Below are 20,031 nucleotides of genomic sequence, written 5' to 3' on the forward strand. Positions count from 1 at the left end.
AGAGATTTCAACCTTTTTATTTTTATTTTGAAAACCAAAATGGTCAATTGTGAAATTATAAGCATTATCAGCTTATTACAAAATGAAATCAAACAGTTTACAAGTCAAAACTAAATTCTAGGTGATGCAACATTTGCACATATGACCCCTTGTTTGAAAGAAGCTTCTGAACTCTCTCGTCCATTGAATTTGTCAGTTTTTTGGATGGTTTGTGCTTCAATTGTTTTGCATGTGGACAGAATACCCTCCCAGAGCTGTTGCTTAGATGTGACCTGCCTCCCGCCATCATAGACACTCCTTTTGATGATGCTCCAGAGGTTCTCAATGGGGTTGAGGTCAGGGAAAGATGGTGGCCACACCATAAGTTTAATAAAAAAGGAAAAAACATCAGGCACTCACCAGTTGCTGCTTGTGCAAGTTTTGTTGTTTTATTCGTGCAGGTTGCAAGTGCATGGAGTGGAGGGGAGGGAGTGGACGCTACACACGTCCAAAGACGACGGCGGCCGTTTCGCACCTGTCTGGTGCTTCAGCTGGTCTCTTCACCATAAGTTTGTCCCCTTTTACGCCCATAGCAGCCAGAGATGCAGATGTGTTATTTGCAGCATGAGACGGTGCATTATCATGCATGAAAATGATCTTGCTGCAGAATGCACGGTTCGTCCTCCTGAACCATGGAAGGAAGTGCTGCTGTTTTAGAAACTCCACGTAGATTATGGAGTTCATCTTTACCCCTTCAGGGATCCTAAAGGGGCCGACAATCTCTCTCCCCATGATTCCAGCCCAAAACATTACTCCACCTCCTCCTTGTTGGCACCTTAGCCGTGTTTTCATGGGGTGTCCATCAACCAGCCATCCTCCACTCCATCCATCTGGACCATCGAGCATTGCACGGCACTCATCGGTGAACAAAACAGTTTGGAAGTCAGTCTTCATGTATCTTTTGGCCCACTGGAGCCATTTCTGCTTGTGTGCAGTGGATAGAGGTGGTCAACAGGATGGCTTACGCACAGCTGCAAACCTCTGAAGGACCCTGCATCTTGTTGTTCGTGGGACGTTAGAGGCACCAGCAGCTTCAAAAACTTGTCTGCTGCTATGACAAGGCATTTTAGCATCTGCTCTTTTAACCTGACACAATTGCCTGTTGGAAAGAGTCCTCAATTTCTCCTTATCAGTACGCACACGTGTGTGCTGTGAATCAGCTACATACTTCTTGATTGTGCGATGATCACGATGAAGTGTCTTGGCAATGTTGATTGTAGTCATGCCTTGACCTAAATACTCCACAATTTGTTGCTTCTCAGCAGCCGACACATTCTTTTTCTTTCACATTTTGACAAAAAATGTAGGCTGCTTAATAATGTGGAACAGCCTTCTTAAGTAGTCTTCCCTTTATTTGGACACACCCGGCCAAACTAATTTGCACAGGTATCTGCAATTGCTTTCAGAGATATAAAGAGCCCTGACACACATCACCAGCAATGAGTTTACATGACAAACAAAAAATTTCTAACCTTATCACTCCTAAACTCTTTTTGCATAATAATTTGGAACACAGTGTATATTCCCAGGCTCTGCACTCTCTCACTCCTAGCCCGACCACTGCATGGAGCGTTTACCTACTGATAAGCACCTTGTACTCTGTCCACTGTCCACACTGAGTCAAACATACGTGTTTCCACCTTTCATATAGCTGATAGCAACAGCGCTCCAAGTGCTCTGTTCACTATCTAGTGAATCAGAATCACTAACTACCATGAACCACATGCCTGATACTACAGCGCTCCTAGTACTCTGTTCACTATCCATCAAGTTAGAGCCACCATCTACCACATACCACATCCCTGATACTACAAAGCTCCAAGCTTTATCCACTAGCCAGTGAGTCAGAACCACTATCTACCACAAACCACATGCCTGATACTGCAGTGCTCCTGGTGTTCTGTCCACTATCCAGTGAGACAGAACCACTATCTACCCATAAGCACATGCCTAATACTGCAGTAATCCTGGTGTTCTGTCCACTATCCAATGAGTCAGAACCACTATCTACCCATAACCACATGCCTGAGACTACAGCGCTCATAGTACTCTGTCCACTATCCAGTGAGTCAGAACCACTTTCTACCACGAACCACAAGCCTAATACTACAGTGCTCTTAGGGATCTGTCCACCATCTTGTCAGTCTTTCTTCTACGAACCACATGCCTGATGCAGTAGCGGGCCTAGTGCTCTATTCACTATTATGTGAGTCAAAACCACGATTTACCACGTACTGCATGCTAGATATAGCAGCAGGCCTAGTGCTCTGTCTAATACCCAATGAGTCGGAGCCTCTGTCTACCACGTACCACATGTCTGCTAGTGCACTAGCCACTATCCAGTACGTCAGGTCGACCACGAATCACATGCCTGATGCAGCAATGGGCTTAGTGCTCTGTCCAATAACCAGTAAGTTACAACCATGATCTACTATGTACTACATGCCGGATGTAGAGGCGGGACTGGTCCTTTGTCCACCATCTAGTGAGACAAAAGCACTATTTACTACGAACCTCATAACTGATCGCAGCAGAACTAGTGTTCTGGCCACTATCCAGTGACTCGAACCCACCATCTACCACGAACCACATGCCTGATGCAACGTAGAGCGAAGTGCGCTGACCACTAACTAGTGGGGTGGGCACAATTAGTAACATTTCTATCACCATCCAGGGGACCCTGGGCCCTTTTGTGGGGCTTAGCGCTCTCTAGCATCCCCCTTATGTATCCATCCTCTATTCTTTTTTTGTTCCTGTAATGTTTTTTCTGACAATAATCGCTTCCTTGGGCATGCTCAATAATGAAGACTCTGTCATGTCGCCGTTCCTTCTTCATCTTCCCTGAACAGGGCGGTCCTGCTCTTTTCTCTCTCTGTTCTTTTCCTTTTCGTCCTTTTGTCCGGTCTCCAGGACATATTGAGTCCGGTCAAAATGTGCCTCCAGGCCATGTTCTGTTTAGAACAGTCTCCTTAGATTCTCAAGTTTCTCGCTCGTGTTCTGAAGAGCCATCGTAACGGTCTTTTGGTCTACTTTCACTCTGCCTTTTTGGGCGCATATTCGGCAAGGGATAGAACGCCTTCTCTGGTGCTCTGAATCTCTCCTATATCTGGGGTTTCCTGGACCATTGTTGCCAGGATTTCATCTAAGCTGCCTCCCAGTTACCTGCATTCTGCCTTCCATGTTCTACTAAATACTCATCTTCTTACTTTCCCCTTGGCAGTTCAGACCAAGACTGAAAGGTTTATTCTTTTACAATTTTTAACGATGGGTTCGATCCTGGGAATCTCCGCTCTGGTTCTCCTGTTTTAAAGGCCTTCTCTTCCCACCTTTGGGGACTGCTTTGGGATGTCCCATGATATCATGTGTCACCCAAATGAAACTATAGAGAAAAGAAGATTTTGGGTACTCACTGTAAAATCTCTTTCTCGGAGCTTCCATTTGGGGGTCACAGCACCTGTCTTTTTTTAAATGTTTTCTGTTGGGCCAGTCTGTATTTTATTTCAGGTTGCTTCTCCTACTGCTTTCACACTAACTGATCTGCTTGTTTACAGATGGTGGGTGTATACTACTTTGGAGGAGCTAACTTTTTTTATAGCAAAGTGGCCTCCTCCTAGTGGCAACAGCGTACATCCATAGTTTTCTGTGTCTCTCAATAAAGACTTAGAGAAAGAGATTTTACGGTGAGTACCCAGAATCTTCTTTTTTTTCATATAGTGAAAGAAGAATGGTATGCAAGGATAACTAAGTTGAGAAAAATGGTTGATCAGCTATTCAGTAAAAGGTTTGGTAGGTGTTTTCGATTTTACCTTTATTAGATCTATCTATTCCTGTCTATGTATTTATCTATCTATTTATAGTATATCACAAAACAAAGACAAAAAGACTTTCATGCCAATGCTTGCAACTACTAAAAAACAAAGTAAAAAAAAAAAATTTAAATGCAAAACATTTAAAAAAATTTAGATTTTTTTTTTTTAGTAGTAGTATATCACAAAAATGAATACACCCCTCACATTTTTTCCAAATATTTTATTATATCTTTTTATGGGACAACACTGTATGACACAATGTAAAGTAGTAAGATTACAGCTTGTATAAGAGTGTAAATTTGGTGTGCCCTCTAAATAACTCAACACACAGCTATTAATGTGTAAACCACTAGCAACAAAGGTGAGTACACCCCTAAGTGAACATGGCCAAATTGTGTCCAATTAGCCATTTTCCCTTCTCGGTCTCATATGACTCATTAGTGTTACAAGGTCTCAGGTGTGAATGAGGAGCATGTATGTTAAATTTGGTGTTATCGCTCACACACTCATGGCAAAGAATTCTCTGAGGAGGCATCTTGATGAAGTGACCATGAAACTTGCATTGGGGCGGCGGGGACAAAGCATAACTATGGCATTCCTATAGTAAGTGCATTTCATTTTCTTGCCTTACACTAAACTATCTATACACTCTGTGATTGGCAAGGAAAATTGCATCCCAAATATACTGACTATATTGATAGTCAGCTAGACACTGACAAATCCAAGAAGTTTATTAACCCTTTAGGCGCTTCAAAGCATTAAAGCAATGTGGAAGGAACAATTGAAAATGTTACTTTTTCCCACAAAAATGTTACTTTAGCATCAAATTTTGCATTTTCACAAGGGTAACAAGAGAAAATGCAATGTTCTATTTTTTGTGCAATTTATCCTGAGTACACCAATACCTCATGTGTGGTGGAATTCTATTGTTTGGGCGCACAGCAGGGCTCGGAAGGGAAGGAGCACCATTAGACTTTTTGAACGCAAAATTGTCTGGAATCATTAGCAGACGCCATGTTGTGTTTGGAGTGCCTATGATGCGCCTAAACAGTTAACCCCCCCAAAGTGACCCCATTTTGGAAACTAGACCCCTCAAGTAATTTAGATGTTTGTTGAGCACCTTGAACCACCAGGTGATTGACAGAATTTTATAACACTGAAAATGAAAAAATCCATTTTTACCATAAACATGTTGCTTTAACCCCAAATCTTTACTTTTAACAAAGGAATCAGGAGAAAATGCACCATACAATGAGAGACTAAGCTGCAGCTGTGAGCGGTGATGTTACTCAGTTTATCTGCTGTCACAGCTGGAGGTTCCCACAGAACCCCACTTGTGACCGCAAGTATACTGACCTCAGATGGCCTCATTGAACTCTTTGACCTCACCTCAGGTGAACTAAGTTCAATCAGACCTGCATCTCCAGGCAGAAAACCACATTTTGTTTGCCAGGGGATGCAGATATGCTGCTGAGATTTCTGCACCAAAGATTGACAGTCATCTTGTGTTTCTTCTATTTTCTAATAATTGCACCACCAGTTGTTGCCTTTTCACCAACCTTCTTGCCTATTGTATTGTAGCTCATCCCAGCTTGTGAAGGTCTACAATTTTATTATTTGTGTCCTTAAACAGATCTTTGGTCTTGGCATTGGTGGAGAGATTGGTGTATGATTGATTGAGTGTATGGACAGGTGTCTTTTATACAGGTAAAAGGTTCAAACAGGTGCACTTAATATAGGTAATGAATTCAGAGTAGGAGGGCTTCTTAAAGATATAATAACTGGTCTGTGAGAGACAGAATTCGTGCTGGTTGGTAGGTGATCAAATACTGATTTCATGCAATAAAATGCAAATTAATTATTTAAAAATCACACAATGTGATTTTCTGGATTTTTTGGGGGATTCTGTCTGTCACAGTTGAAGTGTACCTATGATAAAAATTACAGACCTCTCCATTCTTTGTAGGTGGGAAAACGTGCAGAATTCGCAGTGTAGCAAATACTTATTTTCCTCACTGAATATTAAGAGTCTGGTGCTCTTACTCTTTTTATCCCTCTCTTCTCTTTCTTTTTTCTTCATTTTTGTTCCCCTTCTTTTTCTTTTTTCTCCTTTAAGGGAGACCCTCTTGAGGTTTCCGCTTGTTTCACAATTGTTGCACAGAAATATCTTGGATGTTTCAGTTTAACCTTTATTTGAGAAGAAATAATATCTGTATGCTTTTCTTTAAAATTAATCATTTGCTACTAGATGAAGGTTTCTTTATGAGTTGTAACATGGTTGTATCTATGGTACTTATACTTTTTTATATGTTTTCTTCTCTATATTCAGTTTTCTTTGTCGCTCCATTGGGAGACCCAGACAATTGGGTGTATAGCTTCTGCCTCCGGAGGCCACACAAAGTACTACACTTTAAAAAGTGTAACCCCTCCCCTCTGCCTATACACCCTCCCGTGCATCACGGGCTCCTCAGTTTTATGCTTTGTGTGGAAGGAGGCACACATCCACTCATGCATCCCATTTTAGTCAGCAGCAGCTGCTGATTTTATCGGTTGGAAGAAAAGAGGGCCCCCACAGGGCCCCCGGCATGCTCCCTTCTCACCCCACTAAGTCGGCGGTGCTGTTAAGGTTGAGGTACCCATTGCGGGTACAGAGGCTGGAGCCACATGCCGTTTTCCTTCACCATCCCTTAGAGGCTCTGGGAGAAGTGGGATCCTAACCGGTCATCCATTCACTGGGACCGGGCTCCCTCCGCAGCCCCTGTGGGAATCTGCCGGACAGGAGTCTATGTATCCTCAGGGACAGGGCCCTGCATCTAAAGGTACTCTGTGTCCCCATGGGGACGGTGCATGGAGCGCTTGTTTCACAGACGCTGCAGCAGCTGCTGGTTTGTGAAGACCGGGACTTCCGCGCCGACCGCGCCTGTTTGTCGGCCGCGGTATTAAATTTAGTCCCCGGCTTCATTGCGGCCTAGTACCATAACTCCCGCCCCCGGGCCTGCCAGTCAGGGGTAAGGGCGGGACGGTCGACCTGACGTCGGCAGTGAGGGCTGGAGCATACTTTAGGTTTCCTCCCCACCCCCCTCACTGATCACTGTGGGGCCCCAGATTCCCGCACTTTACTAGTCGCCGCCCACGGCTCCCTCCTCCCCTGAGAGCTCCGGCAGCCATTTTTACACACATTCTGCCGGTGGAGGATTTCAGGAACGAGCTCTGCAGCTCTGGGAGACCTAAGGCAGGGAATCTGGTGGACACACACCGCTTTGGGCGGTCGGTAAGTCACACCGGTCACCCGGTGCTGGTCCCCCTAGGGTGCCGGAGTATATATATATATATATATTTGTATATATTTTCTCTGTTCGGCCGGGTTGTTTTTGCTTTTGGCTATATACCCTCAGTGATCTCTCTCCTAGGAGACAACAGCATGTCGTCCACAAGGAGCAAGGGCGCTAAGGCAAAGGGTTTTTTTGCAACCTGTACCTCTTGTGGGGCTATGTTGCCTTCGGGTTCCACCTACCCTCACTGTGAGCAATGCTCGACCCCTGTTGCACTTGCTCAGCCGGAGCCTCGGTCACTAGTGGGCCCCTCGGCTCAGGCAGACCCTCCTGCTTCCCCTGTCCAGGCGGCAGGGACAGAGTTTGCAGTTTTTGCTGAGAAACTCTCTGAGTCGCTTTCACAATCCATGGCTCAGTCTATGGACAAATGGTCTGCCAAGCTACTAGAAGCCTTGCAGTCCAGACCGGTCCTTACACAGGCCCCGGGCACTGTTGGATCATCGCCTCCAGGCCCTTCTCGGTCTGCGCCGCAGCGTGCTCCCGGGGTGGCCCCTAGGTCTCACGTGGAGGACTCCGGCACGGACCACAGTCCCAGACCGGCTAAGCGGGCTCGCTGGGAATCTTCCCCGACTTCCTCACGCTGCTCGGGGTCTCAGCTTGAGGACTCTCTGGAGGATGAGGCGGACGTCGCAGCTCAGGGCTCTGACCCTGACGTTGCTCTCAATCTTGATACACCTGAAGGGGACGCCATAGTAAATGACCTTATAGCGTCCATCAACCAGGTGCTAGATCTTTCTCCCCCAACTCCACCTATAGAGGAGTCGGCTTCGCAGCAGGAGAAACACCAGTTTAGATTTCCCAAACGTACACGGAGTGCGTTTTTCGATCACTCTAACTTCAGAGATGCTGTCCAGAAGCACAGAGCATTTCCGGACAAGCGCTTTACTAAGCGCCTTAATGACACACGTTACCCCTTCCCCTCTGACGTAGTTAAGGGTTGGGCTCAATGTCCCAAGGTGGATCCTCCAGTCTCTAGACTGGCGGCTAGATCTGTAGTATCAGTTGCAGATGGCTCATCGCTCAAGGATGCCACTGACAGGCAGATAGAGCTCCTGGTGAAATCCATCTATGAAGCCACAGGCGCGTCTTTTGCCCCGGCCTTTGCAGCCGTGTGGGCACTCCAAGCTATCTCAGCTTGTCTGTCTGAGATTAATGCGGTCACACGTACCTCTGCTCCGCAAGTTGCGTCTTTGACTTCTCAGGCGTCGGCTTTTTCGTCCTACGCCATGAACGCCGTCCTGGACTCTGCTAGCCGTACAGCGGTAGCATCCGCTAATTCGGTGGCAGTCCGCAGGGCCATGTGGCTACGCGAATGGAAGGCAGACTCTGCTTCCAAGAAGTTCTTAACCAGTTTGCCGTTTTCTGGCGACCGATTGTTTGGCGAACGATTGGATGAAATTATTAAGGAATCCAAGGGAAAGGACTCGTCCTTACCCCAGTCCAAACCGAAGAGACCTCAGCAACGGAAAATACAACCGAGGTTTCGGTCCTTTCGGCCCTCAGCCAAGTCCCAATCCTCCTCGTCCAACAGGCCAGAGAAGGGCCAGAGGAACTCTTATGCGTGGCGGTCTAAGTCACGCCCCCAAAAAACCGCCGGAGGCACTGCCTCCAAGGCGGCATCCTCATGACTTTCGGCCTCCCCGAACCGCATCCTCGGTCGGTGGCAGGCTCTCCCGCTTTTGCGACGCCTGGTGGCCACATGTCCAAGACCGATGGGTGAGAGACATTCTGTCTCACGGTTACAGGATAGAGTTCAGCTCTCGTCCTCCGACTCGTTTCTTCAGAACATCTCCGCCCCCATCTCGGGCCGGAGCACTTTTTCAGGCTGTGGGCGTTCTGAAGTCAGAAGGAGTGGTGATTCCCGTTCCCCCTCAGGAACATGGTCACGGCTTCTACTCCAACTTGTTCGTGGTGCCAAAGAAGGACGGATCATTCCGTCCCGTTCTGGACCTCAAACTGCTCAACAGGCATGTGAGCACCAGAAGGTTTCGGATGGAATCTCTCCGCTCGGTCATCGCTTCGATGTCACAAGGAGACTTCCTAGCATCGATCGACATCAAGGATGCTTATCTCCATGTGCCGATCGCACCCGAGCATCAACGCTTCCTGCGTTTCGCCATCGGGGACGAACACCTTCAGTTCGTGGCATTGCCTTTCGGACTGGCGACAGCCCCAAGGGTGTTCACCAAGGTCATGGCATCTGTTGTGGCGGTCCTGCATTCTCAGGGCCACTCGGTGATTCCCTACTTAGACGATCTTCTGGTCAGGGCACCCTCTCAGATGGCGTGTCAAAACAGCCTTTCCGTCGCTCTGGCGACTCTCCAGCAGTTCGGGTGGATCATCAACTTCCCAAAATCCAAGTTGACACCGACCCAATCACTGACGTACCTTGGGATGGAGTTTCATACTCAGTCAGCAGTAGTCATGCTACCGCTGGACAAACAGCTTTCGCTGCAGGCAGGGGTGCAATCTCTTCTTCGGGGTCAGTCACACCCCTTGAGGCGCCTCATGCACTTCCTGGGGAAGATGGTGGCAGCGATGGAGGCAGTGCCCTTCGCGCAATTCCATCTGCGGCCACTCCAGTGGGACATTCTCCGCAAATGGGACAGGAGGTCGACTTCCCTCGACAGGAATGTCTCTCTTTCCCTTGCAACCAAGACGTCACTTCAGTGGTGGCTCCTTCCCAACTCTCTGTCGCAGGGAAAATCCTTCCTACCCCCCACCTGGGCTGTGGTCACCACGGACGCGAGCCTGTCAGGGTGGGGGGCGGTTTTTCTTCACCACAGGACTCAGGGAACCTGGACTCCGATAGAGTCATCCCTTCAGATCAATATTCTGGAGATAAGGGCAGTGTATCTAGCCCTATTGGCCTTTCATCGGTGGCTGGAGGGCAGGCAGATCCGGATCCAGTCGGACAACGCCACTGCCGTCGCATACATCAACCACCAAGGCGGCACTCGCAGTCGTCAAGCCTTCCAGGAAGTCCGACGGATTCTGCAGTGGGTGGAAGCCACAGCTTCCACCATCTCCGCAGTTCACATCCCGGGCGTAGAAAACTGGGAAGCAGATTTTCTCAGTCGACAGGGCATGGACGCGGGGGAATGGTCTCTTCACCCAGACGTGTTTCGAGAGATCTGTCGCCGCTGGGGAACGCCGGACATCGATCTCATGGCGTCACGGCACAACAACAAAGTCCCGGCATTCATGGCCCGGTCTCAAGATCACAGAGCTCTGGCGGCGACCGCATTAGTTCAGGATTGGTCGCAGTTTCGACTGCCCTATGTATTTCCTCCTCTGGCGATGCTGCCCAGAGTGCTGCGCAAAATCAGGTCCGACTGTCATCGCGCCATTCTCATCGCCCCAGATTGGCCGAGGCGGTCGTGGTACTCGGATCTGTGGCATCTCACGGTGGGTCAACCGTGAGCGCTCCCAGACCGCCCAGACTTGCTGTCACAAGGGCCGTTTTTCCATCTGAATTCTGCGGCCCTCAACCTGACTGTGTGGCCATTGAGTCCTGGCTCCTAGCGTCCTCAGGGTTATCTCAAGATGTCATTGCCACTATGAGACCGGCCAGGAAACCAACGTCCGCCAAGATCTATCACAGGTCTTGGAGGATCTTCTTATCCTGGTGCTCTGATAATGGTTTTACTCCCTGGCCCTTTGCCTTACCCACTTTTCTTTCATTCCTTCAATCCGGAATGGACAAGGGTTTGTCTCTAGGCTCTCTCAAGGGTCAAGTATCGGCGCTATCCGTATTTTTTAAAAAGCGTCTAGCCAGGCTTCCGCAGGTCCGCACGTTCCTGCAGGGAGTTTGCCACATAGTCCCACCTTACAAGCGTCCGCTGGAACCCAGGGACCTTAACAGGGTGCTAATGGCTCTTCAGAAACCACCTTTCGAGCCGCTGCGGGATGTCTCTTTATCACGTCTTTCGCAGAAGGTGGCATTTCTAGTGGCAGTTACATCGCTCCGTAGAGTGTCGGAGCTGGCAGCGCTGTCATGCAAAGCCCCCTTCCTGGTTTTTCACCAGGATAAGGTGGTTCTGCGTCCGGTCCCGGAATTTCTCCCTAAGGTGGTATCCCCTTTTCATCTCAATCAGGATATCTCCTTACCTTCATTTTGCCCTCATCCAATTCACCAATGTGAAAAGGATTTGCACTCATTAGATCTGGTGAGAGCACTCCGGCTCTACGTGTCTCGCACGGCGCCCTTGCGCCGTTCAGATGCCCTCTTTGTCCTTGTCGCTGGCCAGCGTAAGGGTTCGCAGGCTTCCAAGTCAACCTTGGCTCGGTGGATCAAGGAACCGATTCTTGAAGCCTACCGTTCTTCTGGGCTTCCGCTTCCTTTGAGGCTGAAAGCCCATTCTACCAGAGCCGTGGGTGCGTCCTGGGCATTGCGGCACCGGGCTACGGCTCAGCAGGTGTGTCAGGCAGCTACCTAGTCTAGTCTGCACACTTTCACGAAACACTATCAGGTGCATACCTATGCTTCGGCAGACGCCAGTCTAGGTAGGCTAGTCCTTCAGGCGGCGGTTGCCCACCTGTAAGAGGGGGTCGTTTTCGGCTCTTTTTTTATCGAGGTATTCTTTTACCCACCCAGGGACTGCTTTTGGACATCCCAATTGTCTGGGTCTCCCAATGGAGCGACAAAGAAGAAGGGAATTTTGTTTACTTACCGTAAATTCCTTTTCTTCTAGCTCCTATTGGGAGACCCAGCACCCGCCCCTGTTCCCTTCGGGCTGTTTGTTCTTTTGTGTACACATGTTGTTTATGTTCAATTGTTCTTTTCGTTCATGGTTTCAGTTCTCCGAACATCCTTCGGATTGAATTTACCTTAGACCAATTTATAAGTTTCCTCCTTCCTGCTTTTGCACCAAAACTGAGGAGCCCGTGATGCACGGGAGGGTGTATAGGCAGAGGGGAGGGGTTACACTTTTTAAAGTGTAGTACTTTGTGTGGCCTCCGGAGGCAGAAGCTATACACCCAATTGTCTGGGTCTCCCAATAGGAGCTAGAAGAAAAGGAATTTACGGTAAGTAAACAAAATTCCCTTCTTTGAAGAAGGCAATAGCCGAAACGTTAAAAATAAAAATAAACATTCATCAAAATACAAGTTGTTTGGAATAATTCCCTTTGAGTGCCAGGATTTCTGATTTTTTATTGATATAGCTTTCCCTGAGCACCTTTTCAGTGAGCCAGACCATCACTTGGACTGGTCAATAGATGAAGGTCTAGCAGACCATCTAATATACAGTATAAAGCTGTGTGTGTGTGTGTGTGTGTGTGTGTGTGTGTGTGTGTGTGTGTGTGTGTGTGTGTGTCCGCTAAAGTAATCCGCTTCATTTGACTCAGGGAATGTCATAGAGTATATTTTGAGTGAAAAATGTAACCCCAAGCTTTACATTTATTTCCCAAAAAACCTACTTACATTAAAGTCAATGGAGCTGGGAACTACAGGTCATTAATAGGAGCTCTGATTAGTTGCTATAGGCAACAAAAGGCATTCTTAGTATAAGACATCGTATGTGTCAGTTAATATGATTTTGGTGGAGAGACGGCTAGAGAGAGAGACAGACAGACAGAGAGAGACAAAGAGGGAGGCAGACAGAGAGTGAGGCAGACAGAAAGGGAGACAGACAGAGAGACAGATAGACAGGCAGACATAGCGGAAGACAGACAGAGAGGGAGACAGAAAGAGGGACTGACAGAGAGGCAGACATAGAGGGAGACAGAGAGGGAGACAGAAAGAGGGACAGACAGAGAGACAGACAGGCAGACATAGAGGGAGACAGACAGAGAGGGAGACAGCGAGGGAGACAGAAAGAGAGACAGACAGACAGAGAAGGAGAGTGGAGAGAGACAGAGAGACACTTAGTTACTACCCCAGGCAACGCCAGGTACTACGGCTAGTTTCTTTATAAAACTTTGCAATTGCATTTTTCCTTGATTGTACGATAACTTGTTTTGATAGATTGGGTATAGATGGTAGGGAGGAGCTCTGCCTCTACCGCCTCCCTTTTCATAGAATATTATCAGCACTAACTGTGATCTCCTATCTCAGTAATGGCAAAGTCTATCTTTGCTGCATACAGATTTTACCTGATCACTTTTGCAGAGAAGAAGCAAATTTGTATGATTAAATGTATTACAAAGTTGCATATTTTCATGTGTACTATTGATTTATTAAATTAAAAAATTAAAACAATGGTGACTGTTGAAGTCTTGTAAGTTGCAAGGTGAGGTCTACATGGATTGGTCTTGCTTTTGCAGCTCATCCCACAGATATTTGATAAGACTGAGATTTCGGGATTTAGAATCAAAGTCTACATATTGAACTCTGTCACATTTCTCAAACCATTCATGTCCAATTTTTACACTGTTACAGGGAACATTATTATTCTGAAATAGGTCGATGGAAAGATTCAACCCCATATCTCATGGTTGTTTGCGTTACATGTCAGGAATGGCTGGGGATGGGGTTGGTTAGACAGAATAAAGGTTAAAATGGTCAAGTAAGTGTTGATGTTTGTACTGAGGAATTCTTTCAGATATCTTTCTTACATCCATCTGGGATGTGAAATTTTATCAGATTTGCTAGTACTGACATAAATAAAGCCTGAGGTAACATAATACTGCCTAGAACTAGATATAGTGACATTTTACAATATGTTCTTACTGCTTTAGCTGAAGCTTTGGGAAAAGCAGAGCCGATGCCTGTACCTTACCAAAAGTTTGAAGCAAATCCTATGGATTTATGTGTGGAGGGGCTGCCAGATAATATCCCCTTTAGAAGTCCATCCTGGTATGGCATTCCTAGACTTGAGAAGATTATTCAGGTTGGCAGCCGAATCAAATTTGTAATTAAAAGGTAAGTGATATATTTACTGTATTGATTAAAGTTGATTAAACAATTCATTTCACTTTTCACACATATGGCGAGTAAATTGGGCTTGAATATGGTCTCAAAAGTAATTCAGAATATTTGTGAGATTGAGCTGTATACAGTAATAGCTATGTACATCAGTACTGCCTACTAGTGATGGGCACACGTGGACTGTAAAGTCCGGATCTGTGCGGTTTCAGACATACCCGAGTGCCGGGCCCTGGTCCGGAATTCTCAGGGAATTCTGGGCATTGATCCGGATCCAGCATCTCAGGAAATAAAAAAAGAATATAAGAATGAAGCAAGCACTTCATACTTACCAAGGTTCCAGCATGGCTCTATCTGCTCCCACAGCCGCTCATTCACTTCTGGGGCCGCTTATTAGCCTCATGCATATGCACTGCTTTCCCTACCCACTGGCGTCTGTGATTGGTTACAGACAGATGCGCCCCCACACTGAGAGACAGCGTGTCTGATGTTTCCGGTCTGTGGGATTATATTCTCCGCGGCATCTACAGTTTTGGCCGCCACAGCACGGAGCTGATTGGCGCGCCTCTGACCCCGGAAGTGCAGGCGCCGGCACTTCCGAGGTCAATCAGCTCCCTGTGCCCGGGGCCCGCAGTCTATTTGTATGCACGTCTTAAAGACGCAGATACAGATAGATGGAGGTGCACGTCTCACCCCACCCCCACCCCCCCCTCCGAAGACACAGCGGATTTAATAGACTGTCTAACGGAGGGGGAGGAGGATGTAAAAAAAATTAAAAAAAATTTTTAATTTTTTTTTTGCAGCTAGAAGGTGCCGCCCCCCCCGCAACGTGGCGCCCCAGTCACCGGACCATGGGTGCCTAATGGTAAATACGGCCCTGATTTTATTGTATAGTAAAAATAAATAAATAAAATATTTGATGTAGGGTCCCCCATATTATGATACCAGCCATGATAGGTGCATGGCTACAGGCTGCAGCTCCCAGCAGTGTGTTTATCTTGGCTGTGTATCAAAATACGAGGAACCGCATCCGGCTTTTTTTTTCTTTTTCTTTTTTAATTATTTAACTAAATAATGTTAAAAAATGATGTGCAGTCCCACCCAATTTTGATTCCCAGCCATGATAAAGCCCGACAGCAGGGGGCTGGCTGAGGCCCCCAACCTAAAAATAGCAGCCAGCAGCCACCCAGAATTGCCGCATTCATTAGATGTGACAATCCCGGCACATTACACGGCTTTTCCGATTGCCCTAGTGTGGTGGCAATCTAGTTAATAAGGGTTTAATGGCAGCCCACAACTACCACTAAGCCCTAGATTAGTAATTTGGGGAATCTATGAGACCCCCTCACATTACTAATCTCTAAGTAAGCACCATAGAACATGACTGTCCGCTGGGAGCTTCAGGCAGAGACTAAGTGAGCCAAGCGATCAGCGGTGACATCACTCAGGTTAGTTGCTGGCACAGCTGGAGGTTCCCACAGGCCTCCACCTGTGATCACAGGACAGCCGGGTAAAGTGCCGGGATTGTCATATTTAATGCATGCGGCAATCTTGGAAGGCTGCAAGGTGTTACTGTTAGGCTTCGGGGGCTCAATAACCATGGGTCTCCCCAGCCGGAGAATACCAACCTCCAGCTGTCAGACTTTATCATGAATGAGAAAGCAGTGCATATGCATTAAAGTAAATGAGCGGCCCCGGAAGTGAATGAGCGGCTGAGGGAGCAGTTATAGCCGCGCCGTAGACTCGGTAAGTATGAAGAGCTTGCACCTATTCTCCTATCTCTTCTACCACCATTTTTACTCACCAGATTCTGGTCCCCATAGATTTATAACCAGGATCAATTCCGGGCCGGATACTGGATTTTTTTTAATCCTGTTAGGTCCGCCAGTCTCGGTTATCTGCGAGTCCGCCCATGAGTACTGCCTACACAATATACAAAAATGCTATCTTCTGCTGTGATCTAAACCTAATGACCATGATCACACATCTGAAGCCCTCTATACACATTAGCCTAATGTTGGCTGAATCTGCCTAAAACCACAGGTTCACCCTACAGTCGATTATGTAGGAGAGCCCCAGTCAATTGATTGTCGAGGAATTTAAAAATGCTGATGCTTTTATTCTCCCTGCAATAAGCCACCAGACATGTTTGGTAGCGGTTCACTCATCGTGAACAAATGAGCATTCAGCCCACAAGGCACTTCTGTGTATGGGAGAACCGGCCAAGATAGTTCTCAACCAAGCAATTGTGTGTTCAGCTGAAAGCCATCTAGTCTGGTGGATTTTAGGGCATAGACACACCTAAAACTATGCTTATCTGCATTATGGCCATATCCACATCTCTGGAAGGGTGCCAGTAAGGGAAGTGATCATAGCGTATTTTTATTTCACAAGGCGCCATCCTAGTGGTGGACAATCCCTTTAAAGCAAAGAGTAATCCAGTTATTGGTATATGGGTATCTTGTAATTTTGTATGATATTTAATACAGACATTTATATTAAAAGGATAATAAAGCTTAAAGTATTTCTCTTGAAATTAAGCTTTGCAAATGAAGTATTCTAAATATGAATAACACTGGTCAACGCAATTTTTCTGGCAAAAGGTTTTAAAAAATATTTTAAGTCAGTGTTGCTTGCTCATTACGAATATGTACTCCGTTTTTGGCTATCACATCAGGATTTCGAGATATTTTAAATTTTTGATGAAAATTACTCATATCAAATGTTTTATGATAAAAACACATGATTTTAGGTACTACATTTTGTTTATTTTTAATCAAGGAATAACAAAGATTACAAAGTCTAAAACATCAAAATATACTTAAATATCAAAATATCAAATATACTTACAGAATTCAACTACAAAATATAAAAACACATATATATGGCACACAGATGAATGGCAAATGGCAGTTATTTGAACTTTTTTTTCTTGGCTGATCTGTGATGTACAGCTTCTAGGTTGTCTCTCATCAAGCTCCAGCAATAGTCAGCCATCATATGTGAGTCCCACCGGCCTTGATACCGTTCTTCCGTTGTTTTAATGTCCTGATGAAAACGCTCCCCTTGTTTCTCGCTCACATCCCCAAGGTTCTCTGGAAAAAAGTCCAAATGGCTGTGTAAATAGTGAATCTTGATACTCATTCTACATCCAGGATTTTGCAGACTCATTAGTAGCTCTTCCACAATATCTTCATAGTTGTCTGCTTTCTTATTCCCTAAAAAATTCTGCACCACATTACAAAATGCATTCTAAGCTCTTTCTTCTGTCTCATTCATTATTGTGATAAAATTTGGGTCTCTCATAAGTGTTATTATTTATTTGAGGGCCATCAAATATTCCAGCCTTTTTCTTCTCTTCACTAAAGCCTTGTTTACACGTTGCAATTAGTTGTACAATCGCATTTGCGATGTGACACGCCCAGGTCGCATATGCGATTGAATGAGATTGCACGTAGGTCGTTCATTTGCTGTCACACGAGCGTTAGTAGTCTATGTTAAATTGATCAATTTTGTGTGCGATCCTTTAGATCATGTGTTCTGTGACGTATGCATTGGGCACCTTTTTTTTTTTTTATTTATTGACTTGACAAGCGTGTGTAATGTGTAGGGATGCGTTTTAACTATGTCATCTGCCATTCAGCTCTGCTACATGGCGGCTGACAGCAGACACAGACAGCCATGCATGCAGCAGAGCTGAATGGCAGATGACAGCAGACACAGACAGAGCCGCACTGTCAGAATGAACTCGGGTGAACTTCACCCGACTTCATTGTCATGCTGCGGTTTCTGTCTGTGTCGCGTCCTGATTAGCGGTCACCCCTGAAGGACTCACCGGTGACCGCTAAACTCCTGAGTGACTGAATTGAGCAGCCCTCTCTCGTATACTCACCGATCCCCAATGTCCGGCGCTGCACGGCATTCACACTGCTCCGGCGGCTTTTACTATTTTGAAAAAGCCGGCCGCCCATTAAACAATCTCGTATTCCCTGCTTTCCCCGCCCACCGGCGCCTATGATTGGTTACAGTGAGACACGCCCCCACGCTGAGTGACAGGTGTCACACTGCACCCAATCACAGCAGCCGGTGGGCGTGTCTATACTGTGTAGTGAAATAAATAATTAAATAATTTAAAAAAACGGCGTGCGGTCCCCCCCAATTTTAAAACCAGCCAGATAAAGCCATACGGCTGAAGGCTGGTATTCTCAGGATGGGGAGCTCCACGTTATGGGGAGCCCCCCAGCCTAACAATATCAGCCAACAGCCGCCCAGAATTGCTGCATACATTAGATGCGACAGTTCTGGGACTGTACCCGGCTCTTCCCGATTTGCCCTGGTGCGTTGGCAAATCGGGGTAATAAGGAGTTATTGGCAGCCCATAGCTGCCAATAAGTCATAGATTAATCATGTCAGGCGTCTATGAGACACCCTCCATGATTAATCTGTAAGTTACAGTAAATAAACACACACACACCCAAAAAAATCCTTTATTAGAAATAAAAAACACAAACATATACCCTTGTTAACCACTTTAATCAGCCCAAAAAAGCCCTCCATGTCCGGCGTAATCCAGGATGATCCAGCGTCGCTTCCAGCGCTGCTGCATGGAGGTGACCGGAGCTGCAGAATACACAGCCGCTCCGGTCACTTCCACACAGCAACTGAAGACAGCCGCGCGATCGGCTGAGCTGTCACTGAGGTTACCCGCTGTCACTGGATCCAGCGATGGCCGCGGGTAACCTCAGTGACAGCTCAGCTGATCGCGCTACTCACCGCCGCTCCTCTCACCTCCACGCAGCAACTGAGGTGAGTAGCGCGATCAGCTGAGCTGTCACTGAGGTTACCCGCGGCCACCGCTGGATCCAGTGACAGCTCAGCTGATCGCGCGGCTGTCTTCAGTTGCTGTGTGAAGCTGACCGGAGCGGCGGTGTCTTCTGCAGCTCCTGTCACCTCCATGCAGCAGCGCTGGAAGCGACGCTGGAGCATCCTGGATTATGCCGGACATGGAGGGCTTTTTTGGGCTGATTAAAGTGGTTAACCAGGGTATATGTTTGTGTTTTTTATTTCTAATAAAGTATTTTTTCGGGTGTGTGTGTTTATTTACTGTAACTTACAGATTAATCATGGAGGGTGTCTCATGGACGCCTGACATGATTAATCTAGGACTTATTGTCAGCTATGGGCTGCCAATAACTCCTTATTACCCCGATTTGCCAACGCACCAGGGCAAATCAGGAAGAGCCGGGTACAGTCCCAGAACTGTTGCATCTAATGTATGCGGCAATTCTGGGCGGCTGTTGGCTGATATTGTTAGGCTGGGGGGCTCCCCATAACGTGGAGCTCCCCATCCTGAGAATACCAGCCTTCAGCCGTATGGCTTTATCTGGCTGGTTTTAAAATTGGGGGGGACCGCACGCCGTTTTTTTAAATTATTTAATTATTTATTTCACTACACAGTATAGACACGCCCACCGGCTGCTGTGATTGGGTGCAGTGTGACACCTGTCACTCAGCGTGGGGGCGTGTCTCACTGTAACCAATCATAGGCGCCGGTGGGCGGGGATAGCAGGGAATACGAGATTGTTTAATGGGCGGCCGGCTTTTTCAAAACAGTAAAAGCCGCCGGAGCAGTGTGAACGCCGTGCAGCGCCGGGGATCGGGGATCGGTGAGTATATGAGAGAGGGGGATAGACTGACATGGACAGAGAGTGAGGGACAGAGATAGTGACCGACTGACAGAGATTAGTGAATGACAGACATTGTGAGGCGCTTCAGAACGCAGCTTTTCAGCTGCGCTCTGAAGCGGACTTTTTTTAAGCTGCGGTGCAGAGCGCACACCTGCGCACATAGCATCAGACACCAAAATCGTATGAGGGATGTCACACGTTACAATTCACTAGGTTCGTGCAACAAAACGCTCAATTCTAGACAAAGATACGATGTGTTTGCGATCAACGTTTTTGCGTTCAATCCTGATCGCACGT

At 46.8% G+C, this 20,031-nt stretch overlaps 1 protein-coding gene across 3 annotated transcripts in view; it reads left to right on the forward strand.

Moving 5' to 3' along the window:
- GTF2I (general transcription factor IIi) overlaps positions 1 to 20,031 on the forward strand; it is a 151,085-nt gene that overhangs the window by 70,069 nt on the left and 60,985 nt on the right. For all 3 annotated transcript variants that reach the window (XM_075336360.1, XM_075336362.1, XM_075336361.1), the window contains exons 15-16: positions 3,754 to 3,825; positions 13,861 to 14,044. In XM_075336360.1, the coding sequence (XP_075192475.1) occupies positions 3,754 to 3,825; positions 13,861 to 14,044 (256 nt within the window). The remainder of the gene's footprint in view (positions 1 to 3,753; positions 3,826 to 13,860; positions 14,045 to 20,031) is intronic.

This window comes from Anomaloglossus baeobatrachus, chromosome 2, assembly GCF_048569485.1.
Source record: "Anomaloglossus baeobatrachus isolate aAnoBae1 chromosome 2, aAnoBae1.hap1, whole genome shotgun sequence".
In the NCBI taxonomy this organism is placed as follows: Eukaryota; Metazoa; Chordata; class Amphibia; order Anura; family Aromobatidae; genus Anomaloglossus; species Anomaloglossus baeobatrachus.